This window comes from Symphalangus syndactylus, chromosome 16 (assembly GCF_028878055.3).
Source record: "Symphalangus syndactylus isolate Jambi chromosome 16, NHGRI_mSymSyn1-v2.1_pri, whole genome shotgun sequence".
NCBI lineage: Eukaryota > Metazoa > Chordata > Mammalia > Primates > Hylobatidae > Symphalangus > Symphalangus syndactylus.
Window position 1 is genome coordinate 28,506,124 of NC_072438.2, and position 27,208 is coordinate 28,533,331.

Consider the following 27,208-nt stretch of genomic DNA (forward strand, 5'->3'; position numbering starts at 1 on the left):
CCATCCAGAGCTATCAGCCATCTAGAAAATATTGTAAGATTTAGTTTTAAATCTAATAATTAAAAAATTTCTTGGAAAAGACCTATAACATAGACAGTAGAGTTATAAACATTTTATTTTGCTTTTATTTTTTCTTTTTGAAATACAAAATGTGCACATTGAGTTTACACAAACACGTGATGGCAAATTTCAGTGTACATGTATTGTACTACTCTTAATTTCTACACTGGTGATAGCAGGGCAGCTTTCAACATCCTATCTCTACACCAGAATAGATACCTGATTTATTGTTGCAAAGATAGTTGCAAATTTCCTCCTTCTGTAGCCTCTTGGTCTTTCTTTGTGTTATTTCTACAAAACAGGGACGATGTGTGTGTCTTTAGTAATGTGGCAACTTTACAGTTTTGGCTAAGATGATTAAAAATAATCTGAATTATGATGAGCTAAAGCATACTGTAATCCGGATTAGTTGTTGAGCACTTATTTTCTACTAAATCTTGGTAGTAGTTGTCAATGTAATGGAACCACTGGTGCTTTCAAAGTGAATTTTGCTTGCTGTTTGTTCCTAGTAGACAGTGGGGTAGTCAAGGTTTCTTTGTCCCTGAATGGCTTGTAATATAAACATGCTGTAAGGAAGTCGGGAAAGAGGACAGATTTGGCCTTTAATGCTGTTAGGATTACTTGTTATTAAGCATTACTATATACTGGAGGATAGATATCCTGACCCTTTGCATATGTCTGTAAACATCCTTGTTTTGTTTGATGCCTTCTTGAACTTCCACTTAATGATACAATAGAAAACAGCCTGTAAGATTGAACAAATCCAAAATTATTATATAGGCCTTGGCTGTAATGTATTATGGAAGATTAAATGCTTATTAACATAAGTTTTATTAGGCATATGCTGATATCTGATAAACTAATTTTTAAATGTTTAAAAATGCCAGATTAATTTCTAACAAAATTAATTTCTAACAGGTGGGAAGGCCATAGAAACTGGAACTATGCGTTTTTTTAATTGTAGTTAATTGTAGTAATCTTGTTTACTTAAAGTATATAAATGGAATTACAGCATTCAAACATGAAAATTAATTTCTGGAAATTAAATGCAGATGTCACTACATTAGAAAACCATTCAAAATCCTAGGACTGAATACATACAAATGAGTAGCAAAAAACACTGATATTTTAAAATCACTGATATGTGAAAGCCTCAATAATCCCATGGCTAAGGAACCAATAAAACTATCTGCCAGATTCTATTACTTTTGAATATTCACAGAGTATGAAATGAGTTAGAACATCCCGTGAACTCAGTGGCATTATGAAAAGGATGCAGATCTTTTGGGGATTGCTTTATATTAAAACAAAGCTTGTTTGCATAATATGCTTCAGTGTCAAGCTGAGCAATCTATGCTAAAAGTGGTAGCTCCAACTTTAAGGGTGGTAGAATAGTTCACATTTGTCTGTTGGATTCAGGATCTATTTGACAAGTTAAATCACATTTTCAAAGAGCTGCATGGAGCGCATTATGTTTTCATCCTGTAAGGGAGAAACATAGAGCGATTAAATTCAGCATATCTGCAAGGAAAAGTACATTATTTTGCCCCTGAGTATTGCCTCCTCCATCAACCACCTATGCCAAAAGCTCAAATATTAAGTGTTTGCAAATGTAAATGACATTCTATCCATTTTCCACATAGATGACTACGAAGGACCCATTTTATATTTTGTGGAGTCTATTGACCAGGCATTAAACCACTTTATTTAAATCTTTACTTGGTATTAATGGAGGATATTTCTCAAATCATAATGCCAAAATGGAAACTACAGAGGCGCAGAGGTAAGTCAAAGCAAATGAGAATTTTGGCATTCTATGTAGATCGCAGGCAAAAGCACACAGACTTTTATACAGGTACAAGGAAAATTGTGTGTGTGTATGAGCCAGCAGTTCATGAAGATTGGAGGCTGGCGCGTAGGAGGCAGGGTGGTGGATTAAGAGGTAACATGTTTGCAGTAATCAGTCATTTCTCTTTCTGTTTGCTAGTTATTTCTCTTTCTGTTTGCTAGTTATGGCTAAATCTGTGTGGCCTGAAGGAGCCTTTAAAAATGAATGGTCTCTCAATTACAGAGAAAGAATTGGGGAGCAGAAACCACTGCTCAGTGGCTGTGTTCAGTTTAGCATATTCTTTAGAAATGAGTTAGGGGACAGACTTTGGGCATTATTGGAGCACTTGTCAGTTGCATGTGAATAGCACTTACTGAGCTGTTTATGGTAGTGGTAAATGGTGGCTGAACCAAAAATGGCTTCCACTGCTAGAAACCAAGTAACAACATAAACCAAGTAAACATCACCGTCAAGCAGCTTAATGTCACCAAATTAATTCTCTCAAAGACCACTGCATCGAAATCCAAGTTGAGAAACAAGCAGACATCCAGAAAGGTAAGAACAACAATTTAAAAATGAAGAGAAAAACTAAAGAAACAACAGATGTCTTTGTTTTCATGATTATTTGAAAAATTCTTTTTTTCTTTTTTTATTTTTGAGGCAGAGTCTATTCCTGTTGCCCATCATTCTGGAGTGCAGTGGCACGATCATGGCTCAACTGGGCTCAAGTGATCCTCCTGCCTCAGCCTCCCAAGTAGCTGAGACTTCAGCCACATGCCACCGTGCCCAGCTAACTTAATTTTTTTTTGTAGAGATGGGGTCTTGCTATGTTGCCCACAAAATCCTGGCCTTAAATTTTCCCGCCTCAACCTCCCATAGTGCTGGGATTACAGTTGTGAGCTACTGTACCAGGCCTAAACAAACAATTTTTAACTGTGGTTCTGCCCACACATCAAGTCAAATAAATAATTCTAAGTAAGCTAACAAACACTGGTTTCTTTGATAACAGGCTAGTACTTGGAGTTCTCTTCAGAGAAAATTTTCCGCTGTTTATTTTTTGTGACTGAAGACCATTAGTGAGTTCAATCAAAGAGCCATTTCTTGTCCACATACACTAAAACAATAACGACTTTTCTCTTAGAAATCAGATAGAAGCTTGGCCTGTTGTGATGCATACTCGGCTATCTAGGAATTCTAATGCTACGGAGATATGATAGATAATTTATGAGTTACGCTAAGTTTGGGCAAAGAGCAATTCAAATCTCATATATGTTTTATCCTCCATGATGAATACTCTGTAAGGAATTTGGGAATCAAAAACACAGTACATGTGCAACTTTGATATCCCCAGGGTTTCCTCCATAGCCTGACTCAGTAGGCACTCTAAATGTTGATTATGTAATTGGTGCTTGTTTTCCGAGGGGTAGGCTTATGTTGCATATTGTAGAAGTGGTAGATGTAGGCATATGATCTCTATATTTTGCCCAGTTCATGGCAGCTAGCTGCTAATACTCAGTTTAGCTGTTATGATAGCTGAATTGATAGTTACTACACTTTCATTACTTACTTTTTGGCAGCTTTCAATGAACTCATCTATGGTAACAACCCCATCTTTATTTTTGTCCATTTTCTGTTCAGGAAGAAAACAAAAAATTGTATTTAGACTTATCCCTTAATACCCTCATACCTGGACCAAATGAGCTGAAGCTGATAAAAAGAAAACCTAGCTGCTTATTTCACATGGAGGGACTATTTCAGAGCAGGAACCAGCAGTTTCTTAGAAAAATGATAGGGCCAAATGCTTCTGGCTTTTCCCTTTGCAATATAATGTGGTGAAGATTTAGAGTCACCCTGTCCTAGGTAAAATCCCACCTTCTAGATATGACAGAGCTCGGGTAATTTGCTGAAACTTTCACAGCTTGCTTTTTGTCTCATCTGTAAAATGGGATAAAACTGAATGAACACAAAACTTGTGAAACATAAGAACTGTTTAGTGTTGTATCTTGGATTTAGTGAATGTTCAATAAATGTAGTTATCAGCACTGTAAATTCAAAACCAAAGCTATTAAATTAATAGGATGGTAAATACTGTTTTGTTTCAGTAAAAATTATTTTCCTTTGCTTTCTTTTGAATCATCGTGGTGCGTGGCAAACATCAGGAAATTTTCTCCTAACTTCATGCCCTCTTGACTTCTGTTTTCATTCCTACCTGAAAAAATGTTTCAACATGTTGTCTGGGAGCATCTTCTTTGAGGACAGGATATGTACATTTACCCATCATATCGTATATTGCTTTCATTATATCAAGCATTTCCTGAAAAGTAAAAGGCACTCACGTGAGGCTGCACACATGTATGAAGAAACCAGTCTAAGAAGCTCTGACAGATTGTTCCTACTCAATTTTAAATTTTTGACTTTTTGTTTGTTGGATTCTTTGTTAGACGACTGTTGGTTGTCCCAAAGGAAAAGCCAACAAACAGTTTTCTGCCTTAAGAGCAGAAGAATCAGAATTTAAGAATGAATTCTGATCTCTTGGTTTCAAAATGTAGCAAATTTCCGTGCATCTACCATAGTCAGGAAAAGAATATGCTGGTTTAATGTTTGGATTTCTATAGACTTTAAGTAGACTATGTTTAATGTGTTGATCATCAGTTTCCATCTATTGAGAATCAAATATACTGCACACCATAAACACCATCTAGAATTAGTGAAATTGATTGGTAAGTTTTAAAGTGCATTAGGGTTTTCGCTGTATTTTTCCTACTGTGGCTTTAACTTAAGTCACATGTGAAGACTAGTCAAAAAATTTTGACCCTGGGAAACACCTTGAAATTTTATTATTAACTTTTTCTCTAAAACAGTCTAATTTTGCCTTATCATTTTCATTCTCATGAGTAAAAATATCTAATAACTTAAACATTTAGATTTATTGTTGTACATTTGTTTCACATGAAAGTTCTCTCAATTGGGTTGATAATACAGATCTAATATATATTTACTTTTAAGAGTATTCAATTCTATTATAAATGATTAATTTGTAAACAGGTGAAACCTTTTAAGATATTTTAAGCATAGATAAGTAGCAAGTAGTTTGTTAGACACAGGCAGAATTCTTGAGATGTGTTAAACATAGAGGTAAGAATTGAAGAACAAGAGACACTTAAGGTATCCTAAGTATCTGGGTAATAAATATTCATGATATAAAGATATACAAGAAGTACTATTTAGGATATGCTCCATATACATGAACACTTAATAAATAGCCATAAGGTCTTAATTAATTTGGCACCCACTAGTGACACTTATTCTGGCCCCAGGTGTCCTCTGTGCAAGAAACACAAATGAAACCCATTACTACTTATCAGGCTATACTTGTGACCTGGCACACTTGCACCTGTGTCTCTCCAGTAGCACAAGTTCATGTCATTGGCTGTTGGCCCTGGGCACCTTTTGTCTGTGGGGCCTCTTGCTCAAAACTCAATTCTGGGGAAGGCTCGTGAGGCAGAGACAGGACATAGGCACATTGAGCATGCCCAGGATTTAGGGAGTGTGGTCTTTCAACCCCATTTGCATCCTATCCTGCGTGGTTAACTTACCCCGTCCCTTTCCCTTTACTTCTCGCTGTGTTTTAAATTGGTTTAATAAATTGTGTAATACGAGTATCTTAATTTGGTCTGTGAACCTTGTTTCCTGGATAGTCTGCCTCAAAATGCGTTTGGAGACCCCACCATTGCGTCAGGTCATTCCACAATCCCCACGATTGTAAAATTGCATTTCCTTATGGATCACATGCTGTGGGGGAAAAGAAAGGCTTCAGGCTAAATACTGAAACATGGGTTGGATACATTTTCTTTCTATCTGATTCCAACCATGATCTTTATTCCGTTCACAGTATTTATTAAGATGCCAGCAGGAAACAAGGGTATAATCTTTATGTGTTATATATTTACTTTGGAGCTTCACCATAAACTATTTCCCAAATTTTTAATTATACATCTTTCTTCCACTACATAAAATATTTTGGATTTCCTCAAAAAAACTTTTCAAATTAATAATTGCAATTATTTTAAAGTTAAGAAATGAAAATGGTCCAAATTACTGCGATGTTGGTGAGGCATCCCTTACCTCTTTAGTGATGTAGCCATCTTTATTTATGTCATACAGATTAAATGCCCAATTGAGTTTTTCTTGTACTGTCCCTCGGAGCAAAATGGAAAGACCTTTGATGAAATCCTAAAAAGAAATAAAAATTCAATTTTATATGACATTTCTAAAAAAAAAAAAAAAAACCAAAGAAATGATGGAAGTAAGGGCTAAGGGCTACTACAACCCTCTGGATTTTGAACCATTTATTTAGCAAAATGATTGATGTGTTATTGGTTGTCTATTTTTCAGACTTCTCTGTGGGCATAAATCACTCCTTAGTCTTAACATTTTCATATTCCAGATTTAACTCTGGAAACTGAGTTAAATCAATGGTCGTACTGGAAATTGTACCAATGGATACCCACACAGCTAGAGGCTTGAGTATAAGTGGTATTGGCTTTCCACTGCAAGTGCACATGATTTACTAAAAGAATCTAATAATAGTTTTTTCAAAAAAATACAAATGCACACATAACACACTTCAATGAAAAAACATTTGCTAATAAGAAATGTGGCTGTCCATAAAAGATAAACCAATCGTGGTCTTTAATTAGAAATCCAGTTATAATTTGCATATGGACAGTGGGTAAGAGCATGGAGCTGGAGAGGACAGACTGCCTGGATTCACCCTCCAGCTGTATTACTGGATGGCTTTGTGTCTTCAGGCAACTTAACATCCCTTTGCCTCAATTTTCATATCTGTAAAATGGAGCTAATAATAGTATCTACCTCTTCACAATTTTATGAGGATTAAAAAAGAGGCTGCTTATAACAGTCCTTGTCAAGGACATTGGCTATGTAAGTTTTTGTTAAGTAAATGGAGCCCTTAGTTTGTATCCTGGTTAAGCTGGTTTGATTGCATTGCAGACTGGCCAGATTAACTTGATTAAATTCATTTTTTTTTTTTTTTTTTTTTTGAGATGGAATCTTGCTCTGTTGCCCAGGCTGGAGTACAGTGGCACGATCTTGACTCACTGCAACTTCCATCTCCTGCCTCCTAGGTTCAAGCGATTCTTCTGCCTCATCCTCCCAAGTAGCTGGGACTACAGGCACCTACCACCATGCCTAATTTTTGTATTTTTGGTAGAGATGGGGTTTCACCATGTTGGCCAAGTTGGTCTTGAACTTCTGACCTTGTGATCTGCCCACCTCGGCCTCCAAAAGTGCTGGGATTACAGGCATGAGCCACCACGCCCGGCCAGATTTGTTGTTGTTATGTACAGCAGAGTTAACGTTACAATGTGCTGTATTCAGTTTATAGTCCACTTTTAGGTAGGAATGAAAGCAGAGGGGAAATCCAAAAGTCTTCTGGGTGAATTTGCATTATATCTCCCTTTCTCACATTCCTTCCTTTTATAGCTGTATTTCTGTCCGAATTTCTCAAAATGTTTTTTTCTTTTTTAAATAAGTAACATCCATATAGTTCAACATTTAAAAATTGTGTAAGCTGCCTGGTGAAAAATCTTTCTTCCCTTCCTGGACCCAGCCACCTGTTCCTTTTACTCATAGACTACTGGCATAAATAGTTTGTATTTACTTCCAAGGAATTTTTGTGCATAAATAAGTATAAGATATATTTGTTTTACTAGCTAACAGACTTCTATACTTTTTTTTACACTTAAACATAAATCAGGGAAACAATTTGAGTTTCCACTGTATATGTAAATGCATTGTAGTTTATTTAACCAAATTGTTCTTTTACATTTTTTCTCATTGTTATTTCTAGGTATTTTAATATTTCTGTTGCTGTTGTAAATATTTTTTCTATCATGTATTCTAAATTAGTTGTTTGTGTTTATGAAAGCCATTGATTTCTGTATGATAATTTTGTACCCTGTCAATTTGCTGACACCATACGTTGGTTTTCTTCTGGGTTTTCATGTGTGCAATATTAGCTGCAAATGGAATTAATTTTACCTATTTTTCTAATTTTTATATGTTTACTTTTTTCTAATTATATGGCCTAATATCTATAGAACAATGTTACATAGTGAAAATGATAATAGATATTCTTAGTTTTTTCTTGAACTTGAGAATATTTCAATTCACTTTTAAGCATGATACTTACTTTTATCATGGTAAAGAATTATACAACCATTCCACTTAAGCAAATTTATCAAGAATGGCCACTGACCTTTTTTGGCAAAAATGAAACAGACAAAAACAAATAATTGTCAAATTCATATTGCAAGGGACCCTGAATAGCCCAGTCAATTTTAAGAAAGAAAAACAAACTTGGAGGACTCACACTGCCCAATATCAAAACTTAGTACAAAGTTACATTAATCAAAACAGTGTGGTACTGGCATAAAGACAGATGTATAGAACAGTAGAATAGAATTGAGTCTAGATATAAACCAGCTGTCTGTGGCCAATTGGTTTTCAATAATGGTGCCAAGACCATTCAATAGCTATGAAAAGAATAGTCTCAATATATGGTGCTGTGGCAACTGGATCACCATACTTAGGCTGCTTCCCATTGGCATGCAGAGTAGAATGTCAAGTGAGAGAAAAACAAGATTCCAGAGAAAACCACAAGGAATTCCAATATTTGGCAGGCAAAGAGAGGAGAAGTTGGCAAAGCATCTTGAAAAGAAGTTGCCAAAGAAGTGAGTCAGGAGAACAGAGCATTCCCCTAGGAAAGGATTTTTCATTTTGCTGCCAAAGTTGGAAAAATGTTCACTGGACCAGCAACATGGAGGTCACCAGCAAGTGACAGGGAACAGTCCAGTGGAGTAGGAGTGAAGAGTAATTTTTAATGAGGAGCACTCTGAATACTGAAGAGAAGAATCTAAAAAGAGCAAGAGTCAGAAATGGGCTGTGCTCCTGAGAAGGTGGGGAGGCTCCAGAACACGGGTAGATGGGCCGACCTGAGAAGGGAGTTGATACATGAGACAGAAGGACATGGTGTGGATGCCAGCAGCTGCTTTGCAGGTGGGAAGATGACTGCATTTCTGTCTGATAGCTTTAGTGAGTGTGAGCTGTTTGAGAGTGAGGAGCCTGGTAGAAGAGATAAGAATCTGAGGTTTGAGGAGAGAGGCAGAAGCTCTGATACTAAGCAATAAGGTGACATGCAGATTAGAGAAAGGGAGACCTCCCTCAAATTATTTCCCTGCCATATTTTAGAAAATTATTTATGACATGGAATGTAGTTTAATTAAAAGGTAATGACAGCCCTTGGAGGTGTGAGTGTACATCTTGCACAACCAGCAGGCTGGGGATCATGGTTCATGCCTGTAATCCCAGCACTTTGGGTGGTGGAGTTGGGAGGGGTGTTTGAGCCCATGAGTTTGAAAGCAGCCTGAGCAACATAGCCAGATCCAAATTAACAGCAAGAACAACAAATTAACTGAGTATGGTGGTGTACACCTGTTGTCCCAGCTACCTGGGAGGCTGAGATGGGAATCACTTGAGCCCAGAAGGTCGAGGCTACAGTGAACTATGATTGCACCAATGTGCTTCAGCCTGGATGACAGACCAAGACTCTGTCTCAAAAAAAATCCTTAGCTTTTTCAGAAGGTATAAAATATACATTGCAGAACATAGAGCCTTATTCAAGGAAGATTGCTGAGCAGTTTTGAAAGGCTAGATGAGGTTGATTGTTATCAATGTAAACCATATTTTTAAAAAATTCACAACATAGTAATATGTCATTAATTGGGAGCTGGCTACAGGGTCTTCGAAAACATGCTTAGAGTATTGGTTCTCAAAATATAATGTGCAACACAATCACCTGGGGAGCTTGCCAACAGATTTATGGGACCTACTCGAAGAATTATGATTCATTAGGAGGGAGTGGGACCCCAAAATTTACATGTCTGACACGTTCCAAGGGGAAGCCTGTACTGCTTCCAGGGATCACACTTTGAGAACCACTGGCCTACAGCACTCATAACTGGCATTGACCTCACCACCACACAAAACAGCAGAGAAACAATGAAAGATTTAAAGATAGATAGCACTTTTAGGGAATCCCCCCAAGATGGCTGCATAGGAACAGCTCCAGTCTACAGCTCCCAGCATGAGCAAAGCAGAAGATGGGTGATTTCTGCATTTCCAACTGAGGTACCAGGTTCACCTCACTGGGACTTGTTGGACAGTGGGTACAGTCCACAGAGTGTGAGCCCAAGCAGGGTGGGGCATCGCCTCCCCCGGGAAGTGCAAGGGATTGGGGAATTCCCTTTCCTAGCCAAGGGAAGCCGTGACAGATGGTACCTGGAGAATCGGGATACTCCCCCCCAACGTGCTTTTCCAACAGTCTTAGCAAACGGCACACCAGGAGGTTATATACTGCACCTGGCTCAGCAGGTCCCACACCCACAGAGCCTTGCTCACTGCTAGCACAGAAGTCCCAGATCGAACTGCAAGGCAACAGTGAGGCTAGGGGAGGGGCATCCACCATTGCTGAGACTTGACCAGGTAAAGCAGCCAGGAAGCTCAAACTAGGTGGAGCCCACTGCAGCTCAAGGAGGCCTGCCTGCCTCTGTAGACTCCACCTCTGGGGGCAGGTCATGGCTGAACAAAAGGCAGCAGAAACTTCTGCACACTTAAACATCCCTGTCTTGACAGCTTTGGAGAGAGTAGTGGTTCTCCTAGCATGGAGTTTGAGAACAGACAGACTGCCTCCTCAAGTGGGTCCCTGACCCTTGAGTAGCATAACTGGGAAACAGCTCCTAGTAGGGGCTGACTGGCACCTTATACAGCCAGGTGCCCCTCTGAGATGAAGCTTCCAGAGGAAGGATCAGGCAGCAACATTTGCTGTTCTGCAGCCTCTGCTGGTGATAGCCAGGCAAACAGGGTCTGGAGTGGACCTCCAGCAAACTCCAACAGACCTGCAGCTGAGGGTCCTGACTGTTAGAAGGAAAACTGACAAACAGAAGGGAATAGCATCAACATCAACAAAAAGGACATCCACACCAAAACCCCATCTTTAGGTCACCATTATCAAAGACCAAAGGTAGATAAAACCACAAAGATGGGGAGAAACCAGAGCAGAAAAGCTGAAAATTGTAAAAATCAGAGCACTTCTTCTCCCTCAAAGGAACACACCTCCTTGCCAGCAATGGAACAAAGCTGGATGGAGAATGACTTTGACAAGTTCACAGAAGTAGGCTTCAAAAGATCAGTAATAACAAACTTCTCTGAGCTAAAGGAGGATGTTCGAACCCATTGCAAAGAAGCTAAAAACCTTGAGAAAAGATTAGACGAATGGCTGACTAGAATAAACAGCATAGAGAAGACCTTAAATGACCTGATGGAGCTGAAAACCATGGCACGAGAACTATCTGACGCATCCACAAGCTTCAGTAGCCATTTCAATCAAGTGGAAGAAAGGGTATCAGTGATTGAAGATCAAGTGAATGAAATGAAGCGAGAAGAGAAGTTTAGAGAAAAACGAGTTAAAAAAACAAAGCCTCCAAGAAGTATGGGACTATGTGAAAAGGCCAAATCTATGTCTGATTGGTGTACCTGAAAGTGACAGGGAGAATAGAACCAAGTTGGAAAACACCCTTCAGGATATTATCCAGGAGAACTTCCCCAATCTAGCAAGGCAGGCCAACATTCAAATTCAGGAAATACAGAGAATGCCACCAAGATACTCCTTGAGAAGAGCAATTCCAAGACACATAAATTGTCAGATTCACCAAAGTTGAAATGAAGGAAAGAAAGTTAAGGGCAGCCAGAGAGGTCGGGTTACCCACAAAGGGAAGCCCATCAGACTAACACTGGAACTCTCAGCAGAAACTCTACAAGCCAGAAGAGAGTGGAGGCCAATATTCAACACTGTTATAGAATTTTCAACACAGAATTTCATAACCAGCCAAACTAAGCTTCATAAGTGAAGGAGAAATAAAATCCTTTACAGACAAGCAAATGCTGAGAGATTTTGTCACCACCAGGCCTGCCTTACAGGAGCTCCTGAAGAAGCACTCAACATGGAAAGGAACAACTGATACCAGCAACTGCAAAAACATGCCAAATTGTAAAGACCATCGAGGCTAGGAAGAAACTGCATCAACTAATGAGCAAAATAACCAGCTAACATCATAATGACAGGATCAAATTCACACATAACAATATTAACCTTAAATGTAAATGGGCTAAATGCTCCAATTAAAAGACACAAACTGGCAAATTGGATAGTCAAGACCCATCAGTGTGCTGTATTCAGGAGACCCATCTCACCTGCAGGGACACATAGGCTCAAAATAAAGGGATGGAGGAAGATCTACCAAGCAAACGGAAAACAAAAGTAGGGGTTGCAATCCTAGTCTCTGATAAAACAGACATTAAACCAACAAAGATCAAAAGAGACAAAGAAGGCTATTACATAATGGTAAAGGGATCAATTCATCAAGAAGAGCTAACCTAAATATATATGCACTCAATACAGGAGCACCCAGATTCATAAAGCAAGTCCTTAGAGACGTACAAAGAGACTTAGACCACCACACAATAATAATGGGAGACTTTAACACCCCACTGTCATTACACAGATCAATGAGACAGAAAGTTAACAAGGATATCCAGGACTTGAACTCAGCTCTGCACCAAGCAGACCTAGTAGACATCTACGTAACTCTCCACCCCAAGTCAACAGAATACACGTTCTTCTCAGCACCACATTGCACTTATTCCGAAATTGACCATAGTTGGAAGTAGAGCACTCTCAGTAAATGTAAAAGAACAGAAATTATAACAAACTGTCTCTCAGACCACAATGCAATCAAATTAGAACTCAAGATTGAAACTCACGCAAAACTGCACAACTACTTGGAAACCGAACAACCTGCTCCTGAATGACTACTGGGTAGATAATGAAATGAAGGCAGAAATAAAGATGTTCTTTGAAACCAATGAGAACAAATACACAACGTACCAGAATCTCTGGGACACATTTAAAGCAGTATGTAGAGGGAAATTTATAGCACTCAAAGCCCACAAGAGAAAGCAGGAAAGATCTAAAATCAACACCCTAACATCACAATTAAAAGAACTAGAAAAGCAAGAGCAAACACATTCAAAAGCTAGCAGAAGGCAAGAAATAACTAAGATGAGAGCAGAACTGAAGGAGACAGAGACACAAAAAACCCTTCGAAAAATCAATGAATCCAGGAACTGGTTTTTTAAAAAGATCAACAAAATTGATAGACTGCTAGCAAGGCTAATAAAGAAGAGAGAAGAATCAAATAGATGCAATAAAAAATGATAAAGGGGATATCACCACTGATCCCACAGAAATACAAACTACCATCAGAGAATACTATAAACACCTCTATGCAAATAAACTAGAAAATCTAGAAGAATGGATAAATTCCTGGACACATACATACACCCTGCCAAGACTAAACCAGGAAGAAGTTGAATCCCTGAATAGACCAATAACAGGCTCTGAAATTGAGGCAATAATTAATAACCTACCAACCAAAAAAAAAGTCCAGGACCAGATGGATTCACAGCTGAATTCTACCAGAGGTACAAAGAGGAGCTGGTACCATTTCTTCTGAAACTATTCCAATCAATAGAAAAAGAGGGAATCCTCCCTAAGTCATTTTATGAGGCCAGCATCATCCTGATACCAAAGCCTGGCAGAGATACAACAAAAAAGAGTTTTAGACCAGTATCCCTGATGAACATTGATGCAAAAATCCTCAATAAAATATTGGCAAACCGAATCCAGAAGCACATCAAAAAGCTTATCCACCACTATCATTTTGGCTTCATCCCTGGGATGCAAGGCTGGTTCAACATACACAAATCAATAAATGTAATCCATCATATAAACAAAACCAAAGACAAAAACCACATGGTTATCTCAACAGACGCAGAAGCCTTTGACAATATTCAGCAGCCCTTCATGCTAAAAACTCTCAATAAACTAGGTATTGATGGAATCTATCTCAAAATCATAAGAGCTATTTATGGCAGACCCACAGCCAATATCATACTGAATGGGCAAAAACTGGAAGCATTCCCTTTGAAAACTGGCACAAGACAGGGATGCCCTCTCTCACCACTCCTATTAAACAGTGTTGGAAGTTCTGGCCACGGCAATCAGGCAGGAGAAAGAAATAAAGGGTATTCAATTAGGGAAAGAGGAAGTCAAATTGTCCCTGTTTGCAGATGACATGATTGTATATTTAGAAAACCCCATTGTCTCAGCCCAAAATCTCCTTAAGCTGATAAGCAACTTAAGCGAAGTCTCAGGGTACAAAAATCAATGTGCAAAAATCACAGGCCTTCCTATACACCAATAATAGCCAAATCATGAGTGAACCCCCATTCACAATCGCTTCAAAGATAATAAAATACCTAGGAATCCAACTTATAAGGGATGTGAAGGACCTCTTCAAGGAGAACTACAAACCGCTGCTCAATGAAATAAAAGAGGACACAAACAAATGGAAGAACATTCCATGCTCATGGATAGGAAGAATCCATATCGTGAACATGGCCATACTGCCCAAGGTAATTTATAGATTCAATGCCATCCCCATCAAGCTACCAATGACTTTCTTCACAAAATTGGAAAAAACTACTTTCAAGTTCATATGGAATCAAAACAGAGCCCACATTGCCAAGTCAATCCTAAGCCAAAAGAACAAAGCTGGAAGCATCACGCTGCCTGACTTCAAAGTATACTACAAGGCTACAGTAACCAGAACAGCATGGTACTGTTACCAAAACAGAGATATAGACCAATGGAACAGAACAGAGCCCTCGGAAATAATACCACACATCTACAACCATCTGATCTTTGACAGACCTGACAAAACCAATAAATGGGGAAAGGATTCCCTATTTAATAAATGGGGCTGGGAAAACTGGCTAGCCATATGTAGAAAGCTGAAACTGGATCCCTTCCTTACACCTTATACAAAAATTAATTCAAGATGGATTAAATACTTAAACGCTAGACCTAAAACCATAAAAACCCTAGAAGAAAACCTAGGCAATACCGTTCAGGACATAGGCATGGGCAAGGATTTCATGCCTAAAGCACCAAAAGCAATGGCAACAAAACCCAGAATTGACAAATGGGATCTAATTAAACTAAAGAACTTCTGCACAGCAAAAGAAACTACCATTAGAGTGAACAGGCAACCTACAGAATGGGAGAAAATTTTTGCAATCTACCCATCCGACAAAGGGCTAATATCCAGAATCTACAAAGAACTTAAATTTACAAGAAAAAAAAACAAGCCCTCCAAAAAGTGGGCGAAGGATATGAACAGACTCTTCTCAAAAGAAGACATTTATGCAGCCACCAGACACATGAAAAAATGGTCATCATCACTGGCCATCAGAGAAATGCAAATCAAAACCACAATGAGATACCATCTCACACCAGTTAGAATGGCAATCATTAAAAAGTCAGGAAACAACAGATGCTGGAGAAGATGTGGAGAAATAAGAACACTTTTACACTGTTGGTGGGACTGTAAACTAGTTCAACCATTATGGAAGACAGTGGTGATTCCTCAAGCAGCTAGAAGTAGAAATACCATTTGACCCAGCAATCCCATTACTGGGTATACACCCAAAGGATTATAAATCATGCTGCTATAAAGACACATGCACATGTACGTTTATTGCGGCACTATTCACAATAGCAAAGACTTGGGACCAACCCAAATGTCCATCAATGATAGACTGGATTAAGAAAATGTTGCACATATACACCATGGAATACTATGCAACCAGAAAAAAGGATGAGTTCGTGTCCTTTGTAGGGACATGGATGAAGCTGGAAACCATCATTCTGAGCAAACTATCACAAGGACAGAAAACCAAACACCGCATGTTCTCACTCATTGGTGGGAATTGAACAATGAGAACATTTGGGCATAGGATGGGGAACATCAAACATGGGGGCCTGATGAGGGGTCGGGGAGGGGGGGAGGGATATCATTAGGAGAAATAAATAATGTAAATGACGTGTTAATGGGTGCAGCACACCAACATGGCACATGTATACATTTGTAACAATGCTGCACATTGTGCACATGTACCCTAGAGCTTAAAGTGTAATAATAATAAAAATAAAGATAGCGCTTTTAAGTCAAGTGTGGACTTGTGTTGTTTGCCTCCCTAATAGGTCCCAAATTTCCATGTGGTGCTCCATGATGTTCTGTGGAAGTTCACTCCATCTCTGAGTCTAGTGATATAGCCATGAGCTGGGCAAAGTCAGGAAGCACGTTTTATCCCTTTGGCCAGACAACTGAATTTGTGGTTGCCATTTGACTAAACCTAGTCCAAGTCTAGGAATGACTCCCCAGACTCAGACTCTTGCTAGGAATAGTAGGACAGACATGTGATTCTTTCCTTGCTCAACAGGAGCAATGAATCATGGAGTCAAGGAGCTGTGGCCTCTTCTTGCAGCCCTACAGGGTCCCACCCCTTAGGTTGTAGCCAGCCTCATCTCTGGCCTTTTTGTTGCTGTGAACCAATGAAATTATCATTTTTTTTGTCACTTAGTGTATCCTTTTCTAGTATTTGTGAACAAAAGTATCCTGATTCACATGGTGACGTCTAATTCACATCTTCTTGAATACTGTATATCCTGAAACAATTTACATTAAAAGATAGCTATGGACTTAGAACACCTCTCTTTTTTTATCCTGTGGGATGATATCAGTAAAGAGTTACTCAAAACAGGAATGATATCTTTCCATGCAAAAGAAAAATGAGAAACTTAATGTGGCTTATAAGATTTTTGCTCCATGCTTTTCTGAGTTGTAATTGAAGTCTCAAGTAGGAAGTGGCAAACTTAACTCTCAAAGAGTACTTTGCACAATTATTTTACTTGTAAATGTGAAAGGAGGTTATATCTGTTCCCTAAAGTACAAAAAATGATAAAGGGGTGGGGAGGTCTGTACTGAATTCTGGTTTCCGTTCTCTTATTCTCAAGGCAAAAGAAGGAGAAAGGCATAGATATTTGACTTTATAATAGCCTAGACTTGTTCAGTTGTGGATTCTGTTCATCTGCCAAACCTTTAATGAGTGCCTCAGTGCTGGCCACTATGCTGGGGACATTAATCCTCCTGACTCCCCTGACTCCCTGCCAATCAAAGACTGCTATGGCTTAGAATGATGCATTTGCATGTAGTTGCCTTACTGGGTAATGAGATGACCAATGTCATTATTAATCGGCTTTGTTAGAAAAATTCTCCCAACTAGTGTAAATTAGTTCAACTATTGTGGAAGACAGTGTGGCGATTCCTCAAGGATCTAGAACTAGAAATACCATTTGACCCAGCCATCCCATTACTGGGTATATACCCAAAGGATTATAAATCATTCTACTGTAAAGACACATGCACATGTATGCGTATGGCAGCACTATTCACAATAGCAGACTTGGAACCAACCCAAATGTCCATCAATAATAGACTGGATAAAGAAAATGTGGCACATATACACCATGGAATATTATGCAGCCATAAAAAAGGATGAGTTCATGTCCTTTGTGGGGAAGGAAGCTAGAAACCGTCATTCTCAGCAAACTATCACAAGAACAGTAAACGAAACATTGCACGTTCTCACTCATAGCTGGGAGTTGAACAATGAGAACACACGGACATAGGGAGGGGAACATGTTGGAGGGTGGGGGGTTAGGGGAGGGATAATATTAGCAGAAATACCTAATGTAGGTGATGGGTTGATGGGTGCAGCAAACCAACATGGCACGTGTATACCTATGTAACAAAAGTGCACACTCTGCACATGTATCCCAGAACTTAAAGTATAATTAAAAAAAAGAAAAATCCCCCAACTGATAACTGCTATAGTTAACATCTAATAACTACCAAGCACATATTTGGTGTCAGACACAGAGCCAAGCCCTTTACTGACTATGACGTTTTCATTTTTCCACTATCTTATTAAGTAGCTTTGGTTGCTGATGTTTTAGCGGTATGAACACTAAGGTCAAGAGGGTTGAGTACTCAGCCTAGGGTTTCAGAGCCACTGGGTGGCAAAATGGAGATTAGATCCCATCATACGAAATCCAGGGCCCCTCCTATATTTATTCTGCCTTTCAGGTTTAAGAAAATTAAGTGGAAAACTCCCATTACCCTTTATTGTAGAATCAGATGGTCTCTCTACTGTACCTCTCAGTATGCTATTGCTATTATTCAAAATGTGTTCATTCCCTAACCATTTCTGTTTTCTAGAGATTTCCCAGGTAGCTAATCAATTTAGAAAAGTAACTGCAACAGCCTAGTTTTAAATTTGATTTTCATTCAAACTTTATTAATTTAGCCATTAGTTTTCCTTTAAAAGGAAAGACATTTTACCAACATGCATATCATATATAATCATTACAACTAATTTCCCAAATTATAATCAACGTCCATTGCAATTACTGGTATTTTACATAAATATTATAAAAGCAATGTTATGCATGGTTCCATATCATTAACACCAGACTAAATTTACATATAAAATTGGATATAATGTACCCTAGGAAATTGGTGGTATATTTCTGATACATAAGTAATTTCAAGTAATGGAATCACTAACAGTTTTTGCCTTACTCATCCTCTGGAAGCCAGCTATAAAAGTTTGTATTAGGTGAACTATATTAGGTAAAACCTTTGGCTTCTATATACAGATAAATTAAGACTGTGCTGGAATTAAACTTGTTTCTAAAGTGAAGCAAACACAAATACGATATTATCATGAAATGACCAAAGTTACTATCATGGAGTGACCTAAGCTGCCATTAGCAAGAGAAACATTGTTGAGACTGGTACCCAGGACACTCTTCCCCCAACCATCTACTCTCCCTGCACTAACTGCTGCTTCTACACCCAGGATAAACCTGCCTGCCCCGTTTTGACTTAGTTCATTCCCTCACCTTAATTCGTTCCTTCTCCACTCTCAGCTTTTATTTTTCTCTTCTTGGTGATATTTCTCACTTAAGTTACGGGAGATGACGTTTTGGGATTCCTGGCCCAGAATCTTCACAATTGTGGCACCCAGTCTGCATGAGCGTGGAGTATGTGTGAGGAGGCTCTTGCCTGCCCCTGTTCATCCTGCCCCTGTGGCGACTGGCTGGATGACATTGCAGAAAGCTGCACCCTATTTTTTTCATCTTGACTCCACAAAGCCATTTCACCCAGATAGCTGCGTACGCCCATATGAACTTTTCTTTTAAACATGACAGTTCTGTTGGAATACAATCCTACCAATTTTGTTTTAATTTCTTTTGAATTTGTTTCATGCTTCACCTCCAATACCTTTACTGGAGTTCAGGCTTTCATCAGCCCCTGCCTGGACTCTTGGAATACTTAGCTGCTAATTACACTCCGTGTTTCCAAGAACGTAGCTCTGATAAATTAACATCCCTGCCAAAAATTCTACAAAGGCTCCTCATCTCCTATAAGATAGTCCAATCTCCTGCCTGAGACATGTCAGCTTCTGGCCTCTATCTCCTCCCCCAGCCTTCGCTCTTAGCTCTCCAATTGTGTATTCTATCTTCTTGATGATGTACTCACGTTTTCCCTTGGTTCTCAGGCCTGATATACTCTGTCCAGCCTCTGCCCCACTCTCCATTGCTTCCCATCCCATCCCAAGCCTTTATTCTCTTAAGGAGCTCCTGACTGTCCTTTAGACCTAGTGCATCAATTGCACTGAGCAGGCCTCCCTGCTACAGCCCCTTTTGCGCCGGTACCATTTCCTTGCTGGCCTCATTCATCATCTGCTTCCCTTTATCAGAGCTCTCATAAAAATTTCTGCTCATATTTAAGATGCATCCTTCCTCACTTCCAAAAATAAATGCATCTTCCAAATTGTGTGTGTGTGTGTATATATATATATATATATATATATATATACACACACACACACACACATATTCCATAAACAAATATATATGTATATATGGAAAAGAGAAACTGGAATCACAAAGCAAAATATGTATAATGCTACTTCTGAGACCAAGCACAACCAAATCAGAATGTAACAAATAAATGAGGTATACATTTTTCACATATTTTCCCTAACAGAAATAAAAGCCTTCACAGCTGATCAGAGTTCATGTTGGGTTTATTCTCCTAATATTTAAATCAATATACTACAATTTATGATCTGCTATGTACCATTTGAATCATATGAATTACATATATATATATGAAATACATATATAAGCTATGTAAATATCTAGGACATTTTATTTTACTAGATGCTTATACACAGTAGTTCATGAAGGAGATTAAATACTTTCTAGCCAGGCGTGGTGGCACGGGCCTGTAATCCCAGCTACTCAGGAGGCTGAGGCAGGAGAATCACTTGAACCTGGGAGGCAGAGGTTGCAGTGAGCTGAGATTGTGCCACGGCACTCCAGCCTTTATGACAGAGTGAGACTCTCTCTCAAAAAAAGAAATACGTTCTCTACAGATCACTTAAAGTTTGTAATTTAAAAAGAGATTTCCTCGTAGAATTGTCAGGCTGGTGAATGTAGTCTTTTTCTACATTTAATTTCTTGCCTGTGTGCCCCACTTACTGAGACTTCCATAACGGGACTTTTGACTTTATCATCTTTTTATTTCCAAGGTCTACCACAGCAACTGGCCCATAAGGAGGTGTCAGTAACTGTTAGTTAACTCATTTGCCTTCCAGGACTTTTCACATGTAGTTGAAGAAGTGGACTCTCCTTGTATGGGCCGATAAAACTAAATGTGGCTTGCAATTTGTACATTTTTTGAAAGATAATTTTTGGCAATTACATGAGAGAAAGGGAGTGTCCTTGGGCCTTATTTCCCCTGGGCAAAAATAATCATCACCAAACTCACATTTTCCCCCTAAAAAGACTAAACTCTAAATAGTCAAATGATATGAAAATAATCCAGGGCTTACCTCGAAACTCACAGCTCCATTGTGGTCCGTATCAAATGCATTGAACAGAAAATGTGCGTATGTTGTAGAGTCTGAAATGGTAAAAAGGGAGTATCATTAAGTCAGTGTTTCCATATCCTACATAAGACTTCGATAGCAGTCCAAGCTTCCTTTGATCCAGAAGAATCAACTCTGCCTCCTTTAGTTTGTGCTTTCTTCACAACTGCTTACCCTCTTTCTGTAGAGGACTAGAGTTTGAGATTCACAGGAGTGAGCAACCTACATAGAGGCCATTGGTGACAAACGTTCTCTATGAGTTTCTGGCTGGCAATGCTGTAGTCTTGGGTGATGAGATTAACACTGGGACAAGAAATGGTCCCATAGGTGGATGTGAAGATTGAGACTTGTCTGGAATTTGCTTAGTGTTTGGAAAAGACCATCTCTAGAAGTAGAGTACTAAAAATACTACCAATGAGACAGAGACGAGTTGCTATTATTAATGTCTCTGTCATCATTAGAACTTTCATCATTGTTACAACTCAGAAAATGATATTGGGAATTAGAGAGGGTGAAAAACATACCCAAAGTCACACAGTGAAGAAGGAGTAAATCTGGTACATGAACTTAGGTCTTTCTGACTCTCAGAACCAGGCTAGCCCACAGCCAGTACCAGGCTAGCCCACAGGCAGTAAAGTTGGCTGATGGATTGGGGTCAGTGGTGACTTGGGAAGTTTCTGTGGCTGTGTTGGAAGGGGACTGGGTGGTCCTACATGTTCCTAGTTGTATGAAGTTGCATGAAGTAGGGAGCCCCTACTCTATCTGGGTCCTGGGTGGGATTCAAGGATCTGGGTAATGATGGACAGGTATGTCTTCTGAAGTCTAACAGGTCTTCTTAGTTTGCTTCTATTGGGTATTCTTCCCCTCTCATTTTTCCTTCCCTCCTCTCCTGTTTCTCCTTTGTCTCCTTAATCTCTGGGCTTTCTGCCATTTCATTTAAAAGTCTGTATTTTTTCCTTATTGTTTTCTGTTCTGAGTGCCTAGCTTTCATTCCTTAGGGTTTCTCTGCTTGACCCTTGATAAAATTTACATTATTATTTTCAGTGTTGCATCTCATGGGCTTTAGCCTTTTATCTTAACCTTTTTTGTCTTTTCAAAATAAAATGGTAACCTTTTAGCTCATTGGCTCTAGCCTTTTATCTTCTGTTTTAAATCTCTTCTATTTCTGTTTTATAACTTTTAACCTTTATTGGGTTTTAACTTATCATTGATTTACTTTTTACTTTATGAATTGCTTTTTATAGGCTGTCAAGAAGCTAAGTCATAGTAACAGGAGTACAGAATTGCCCTCCCCAGGCAGACCTCCTCAGAGGTCATCTAAATTTCTCTCCTGGCTCTCAGGGCTCACGGCCTCCTTACAGGTTGTTTTTCCTGAATGCTTCAGTGTAGTAATTAACACTACTGAAGGCCATACATTTCATGAGGTAGACTGTACACTCAATTTCTCAAAATGACAGTGGCATCTTCGCTCATCTCTCACCTTTTAAATATGCTATGAGGAACTACTCATCTTTAAACACAGGAATTACCAGCACCGTTTTCAGTTAACTAACCAAGCACCAAAATTGGATCTAAATAACATGTAACACTGTGACATCTAGAGTGGATATCCATCCAGTATTGATAGATTGCAGGAAGAAATTCTTTTGCATATGGAGCCAGGGGTTTAATTACCATAAACTTAGTTCTGTTGTTGGGAAGCTCCATTATAGAGTTATCAAGAATTGGCAGCCTATTTCAACTTGCAAAGTTGTTTTGCTCTCAACAGTACTTTTTCACAGACTTCTTGAAGTATATAGTGCCCTCTGGAGATGTGAATTGATCGATGGTGTGTTAAACTGGTTTTCAGAGGAGGAAAAAAAAGGAGATTTTGCATATTTTATAATGAGTTTCATTAAGCAAGTCTCTAGTTACCCTGTTTTTACAATCAGAGTAAATGCCTTTACCTTAGCAAGCAGTACTCACCGTGAATAATGACTCAAAACAAATGATGTTTGCTATTTTGTAATCAAAAAGAAAAAAGATAACATGGGTATATGATAATTACTATTCTTCTCAAATGGAGTTTTTCTAGCTTAAAGCTTGACGTGGGAATTATGCTCTCAAGGTTTACACTAATGTGGTACAGAGGACATCCTGTTCTTCTAAATGTGCCTCGGCGGTTCTTTTAGAAGTTACAGCAGCTTCCCAGTCTGGACAATCTATGCACAGAGGTTTTGGTAATAGCATAGTGGAGTTAGACTGCCTGAATTTGAATCTCAGCTTCACCAAAGATTAAGTGCATGACCTCAAGCAAGTTGTTTTACCTTTGTGTGGCTCAGTTTTCTCATCTACAAAATGGTAGCAATATCAGTATGTACTTCATAGAGATTTTTTTTTTTTTTTTTGAGACAAAGTGCTGCTCTTGTCCCCCAGGCTGGAGTGCGATGGCACGATCTCAGGTCACTGCAACCTCCACCTCCTGGGTTCAAGCCATTGTCCTGCCTCAGCCTCCTGAGTAGCTGGGATTACAGGCACCTGCCACCACACCCAGCGAATTTTTGTATGTTTAGTAGAGACAGGGTTTCGCCACGTTGGCCAGACTGGTCTCGAACTCTTGACCTCAGGTGATCTGCCTGCCTCGGCCTCCCAAAGTGCTGGGATTACAGGTGTGAGCCACCACGCCTGGCCTTCATAGAGATCTCATTAAGTTTAAATGAGACACTATTTGCAAAGTGTTTAGAAATAATCCTATATACTTATTAAAATTTCAATAAATATTAGCTATTATTATTTCCTAGGCAAGCCACTTTTATTTCAACTACCTTAAGCACATGTGATCAAATCTTTTACAAATGTAACGTCTTTTCACCTTAAATAACTTTCTGTTTTTGTAGGATTTCTGTTGTGTGTCTAGGTGACGAGTTCTAATTTAATGCAATTTCCGCTCAATAAAAGAAAATTATGTCCTAAAAAGCAATGGTCCTTCTGATGGAGTTTAGATTTCTTCTGGCAAGCACTTGAAGACGGTGGAAAGTTTTAAAGAAGAGGAGTGAAGCTACTTGCTTTGATGGGTGAGAGAAAGAAGCAAAGGCATAGGAATGTCCAGCTAGGCAGAAAACTGGATAAAATGATGAAAAGAGAAACTATCTACAAAAGCATCTATGGTTCTGGTTTTACTTGACTGTGTTCTTAAGCACTCAATAAATATTTATTAAAAGAGTGAATAACTGACTTCTTGGAATCTAGATTTCAGTACGATCCAGGGCTTAAAAGATGTAATAATGATCTCCCTTCTCCGTCTATGACCTCTTTGTGATCACATTTCTTTACATAACAGAAATAGTTACTGAGTTTGTTAAGCTGAGATTGCCTCAGTTTCTTATAATTTTACTTGTGAAGCTGAAAAATAAATGTTGAGATTTTATAGTTGAGCAACAAAATTTACAGATTCTTAGGGTGGGAAGACATTTTGGATATTATTTAGCATTGCATTTACATTGAACAAAGGTAAAAATAGGGACTTTTACTGACATACCGAGGTCACCTAGTTAGTTCATGGTAGAGTTGGCAATGAAATCAAGATATTCCTATACCATCTCTTTGAAATCAAGGATACTAGAGTAGAAAAAAACTCTAGGATTCCTTTGGTGACTCCTACATTTTACAGAGGAACAACCTGAGGCTAAGAAAAGTAAACTACTTGAGGTTACATACCTTGGTGGTGGCAGTCTATCCACAAACTCTGAACTGTCTTAGTCCAAAGTTCTTAACCCAATTATATCGAGAACACAATGAATATAGCAAATAACCCTTGAGTTCGTTCTTCATAGTATTTGAACAAACACACTTGATTATCATGCCCCAGGTTTGTAGAATGAAATCAGTCTGGTTTATTTCTTTTTCCTATCCCACACCCCTACTCCCGAAGAATAGAATTAGCTTCGTGTATTTGAATATACAATTCATGACATCGTTACTATGGTAAGGCAAGTTCATATGCGTGAACAGTAGCTTCTGTCAATAAGCTCTCTGTAAATCACCCTGAAAATTGTTAGAAATAATTGTCCTAGGACAAGGATGCTCAAAGGGGGAAGTATTTTTTAAATTCTATTTTAATCTTTATGTCTACAGAACTCATCTGACTCAAGCTGCTGCACATAGCAGCGGCTTAATAAATGTTTATTGACAGATTATTCTGACATGAGCTCATTTGTTCATTCATTCATTCATTCATTCATTCAACAGCTGTTTATTAGATGCATAGTGTGGACAACATAAATGTATTCCTACAACATGAGCAGGAATAGCCCAGGAAACTATGATTTTTATGGGCTTTAACAATGTTTAGTGAACTAAAATCTTACACACTAAAGCTTCTATTGTATGTGGAGTTTAAAAAGTTTTTGCATAACCATATAGGCAATAGCACCAACAAGCCGTCTCCTCTCTGCTTGCCTTAGAGTAGACATACTTTATCCCCTGCAAACAAGAGGCTTTTGTTCAATCCAGTTTTTTCTGACATCCAGCTCACCAAACAAGTTGGGTTTGATAAACTGTTTCACAAAGCAATAGAGAAAGCTAACAGCCTGACACAATACAAATTGCAGAGAGTTCTGTAGATAAGACAAAGCACTTTCCTGGAGGAAATGGTGAGATGTTGTGATTTATGGACCCATCAATGTTACTGTTCATAATGAGAAAACCTGTTGCATTCAGACCATCATCCTGAATAAAGGATGACTCCATGGAACTGTAAGGATGGCCATCACATGAATTCGCCTGCCATCAGAGATCACATTCTTCCTTAGCACATTTTTCCTTTTCTGGCCTCATATAAGAAACAATTTGTATGTATGATATTAATTTTTTAAAATGCAAAGCAAATCATAATTCTTTAAAATATTTCATTTCCTTCAGCGATGCCTCATGCAGTCATATTTCTGCATTCAGTTAACATGAATAATCAAATAACTGTTAAGAGTGTAACAGTAATTTTTTCTCTAGTCCCTAATCCCTTTGGATTTTGTGATAGGAATCCTCTGCAAAATAGATGTGCTCTGTTTAAGATGTTCTGTAATGTGGAAATGTTATTTTTCAAATAAAGATATAATTTTAATGTGGATCTGTATCCAAGTTTTAGTATGTAATAACTTGATTTGAAATGATCAAAAAACAAAGATTTTCATTTGCATTGCTGCTTTGATATTAATGCCTATTTAAGATGTTGATAGGCACTCAGATAGTAAATATAATTTTTCTTTAAAAAATCCATGGGTTTTAAACAATTTGGAAAAATACGAGGTAGTTAATTCCCCAAATTAATCTCTCATTAATGCAGACAGTGAACTCATTACAATCCTGGCATCAGGTACTATAACCAATACCTGTCTGAGGTCTGTTAGAAGGCCCCTCCCCTCTGCACTGTAGTAATGAGATGGGGTGGGAGAGTTGTCATCCAAAGTATATCCAAATTCACTTAATAACAGTCTTCCTGCGTTTTCTTAGAATTCTAATTTAATCGTTTTAAAAGTCCATCGGAAACCAAAATTTGTTTTGACAAGTTAGGCACAAAATTGTTTTAAATCCACTAAATTAGCTAGAACCAAATGGATTAAAACCCCAAAGGAAATCTGACTTTTGTATGAAAAAACTAATACTTAAGTGCTGTACACTTTTCAAAGAGCCTTTTACAGATATTATTCCATTGTACAGTGATAGCCACCATGTGAGGTGGGTGTCATTCATTCATTCATTCATTCATGCAAAAAGCATTTATCAAGTGCCATTACTTGTCAGCCACTGTCCGATGACCTGTGGATACAACAGTAAAAAAAGTGGAGAAATCCTCTGTTCCCCTGGAGCTGACATTCTAGTGGAGAGAGAGACAGAAACAACAATGGTACAAATGAAATATATATTATTGGATTGGCTGGAGTGCCGAAGAGAGACATAAAGCAGGGGAAGGGGATGGGGAATGTTCAAGGTGTTGCAATTTAAGATAGAGTGGTCAGGGCAAGTCTCACTGAGAAGGTGGCATTGGTGTAAATGAAAAGGTGATGGGATATTGAGATAGATATTTGGGAGAAGGGAACTTCAGGCAGAGGGAACAGCGGGTTCAAAGGCCCAGGAGCAGTATCATGGCTGGTGTGCTGGTGGGATGGCAAGGGGGCCACTGTGGCTGGGTGGAGTCAGTTGGATGGGAGAATGGTGGAGGACAAGGCAGAGAGGGCACAAGAGACAGTGGCCACCACTTGTAGGCCACTCTGTAGGTTGTGGCTTATGTTCTATGGAATG

The 27,208-nt window shown here is 38.7% G+C and overlaps 2 protein-coding genes across 32 annotated transcripts in view; one reads left to right on the plus strand and one right to left on the minus strand.

Annotated features, from left to right (window-relative positions):
- PACRGL (parkin coregulated like) overlaps positions 1–26,105 on the plus strand; it is a 55,373-nt gene extending 29,268 nt beyond the window's left edge. For 17 of the 25 annotated variants that reach the window (XR_010116199.1, XR_010116200.1, XR_010116195.1 and 14 more), the window contains 2 exons: positions 1,704–2,443; positions 2,553–3,521. Coding sequence is in view for 1 of the 25 variants with exons in the window: in XM_063619443.1 (XP_063475513.1) it covers positions 23,809–23,828 (20 nt within the window). In the remaining 24 variants the exon portion in view is untranslated. The other 8 variants (XR_010116203.1, XM_063619443.1, XR_008651682.1 and 5 more) reach the window with 7 other exon arrangements.
- KCNIP4 (potassium voltage-gated channel interacting protein 4) overlaps positions 103–27,208 on the minus strand; it is a 1,214,216-nt gene continuing 1,187,110 nt past the window's right edge. For 5 of the 7 annotated variants that reach the window (XM_063619454.1, XM_055246095.2, XM_063619452.1 and 2 more), the window contains 5 exons: positions 20,897–20,967; positions 6,014–6,121; positions 4,098–4,202; positions 3,456–3,518; positions 103–1,542 (listed from right to left, as the gene is read on the minus strand). In XM_063619454.1, the coding sequence (XP_063475524.1) occupies positions 1,495–1,542; positions 3,456–3,518; positions 4,098–4,202; positions 6,014–6,121; positions 20,897–20,967 (395 nt within the window). In that variant the 3' untranslated portion in view covers positions 103–1,494. The remainder of the gene's footprint in view (positions 1,543–3,455; positions 3,519–4,097; positions 4,203–6,013; positions 6,122–20,896; positions 20,968–27,208) is intronic. The other 2 variants (XM_063619451.1, XM_055246096.2) reach the window with 1 other exon arrangement.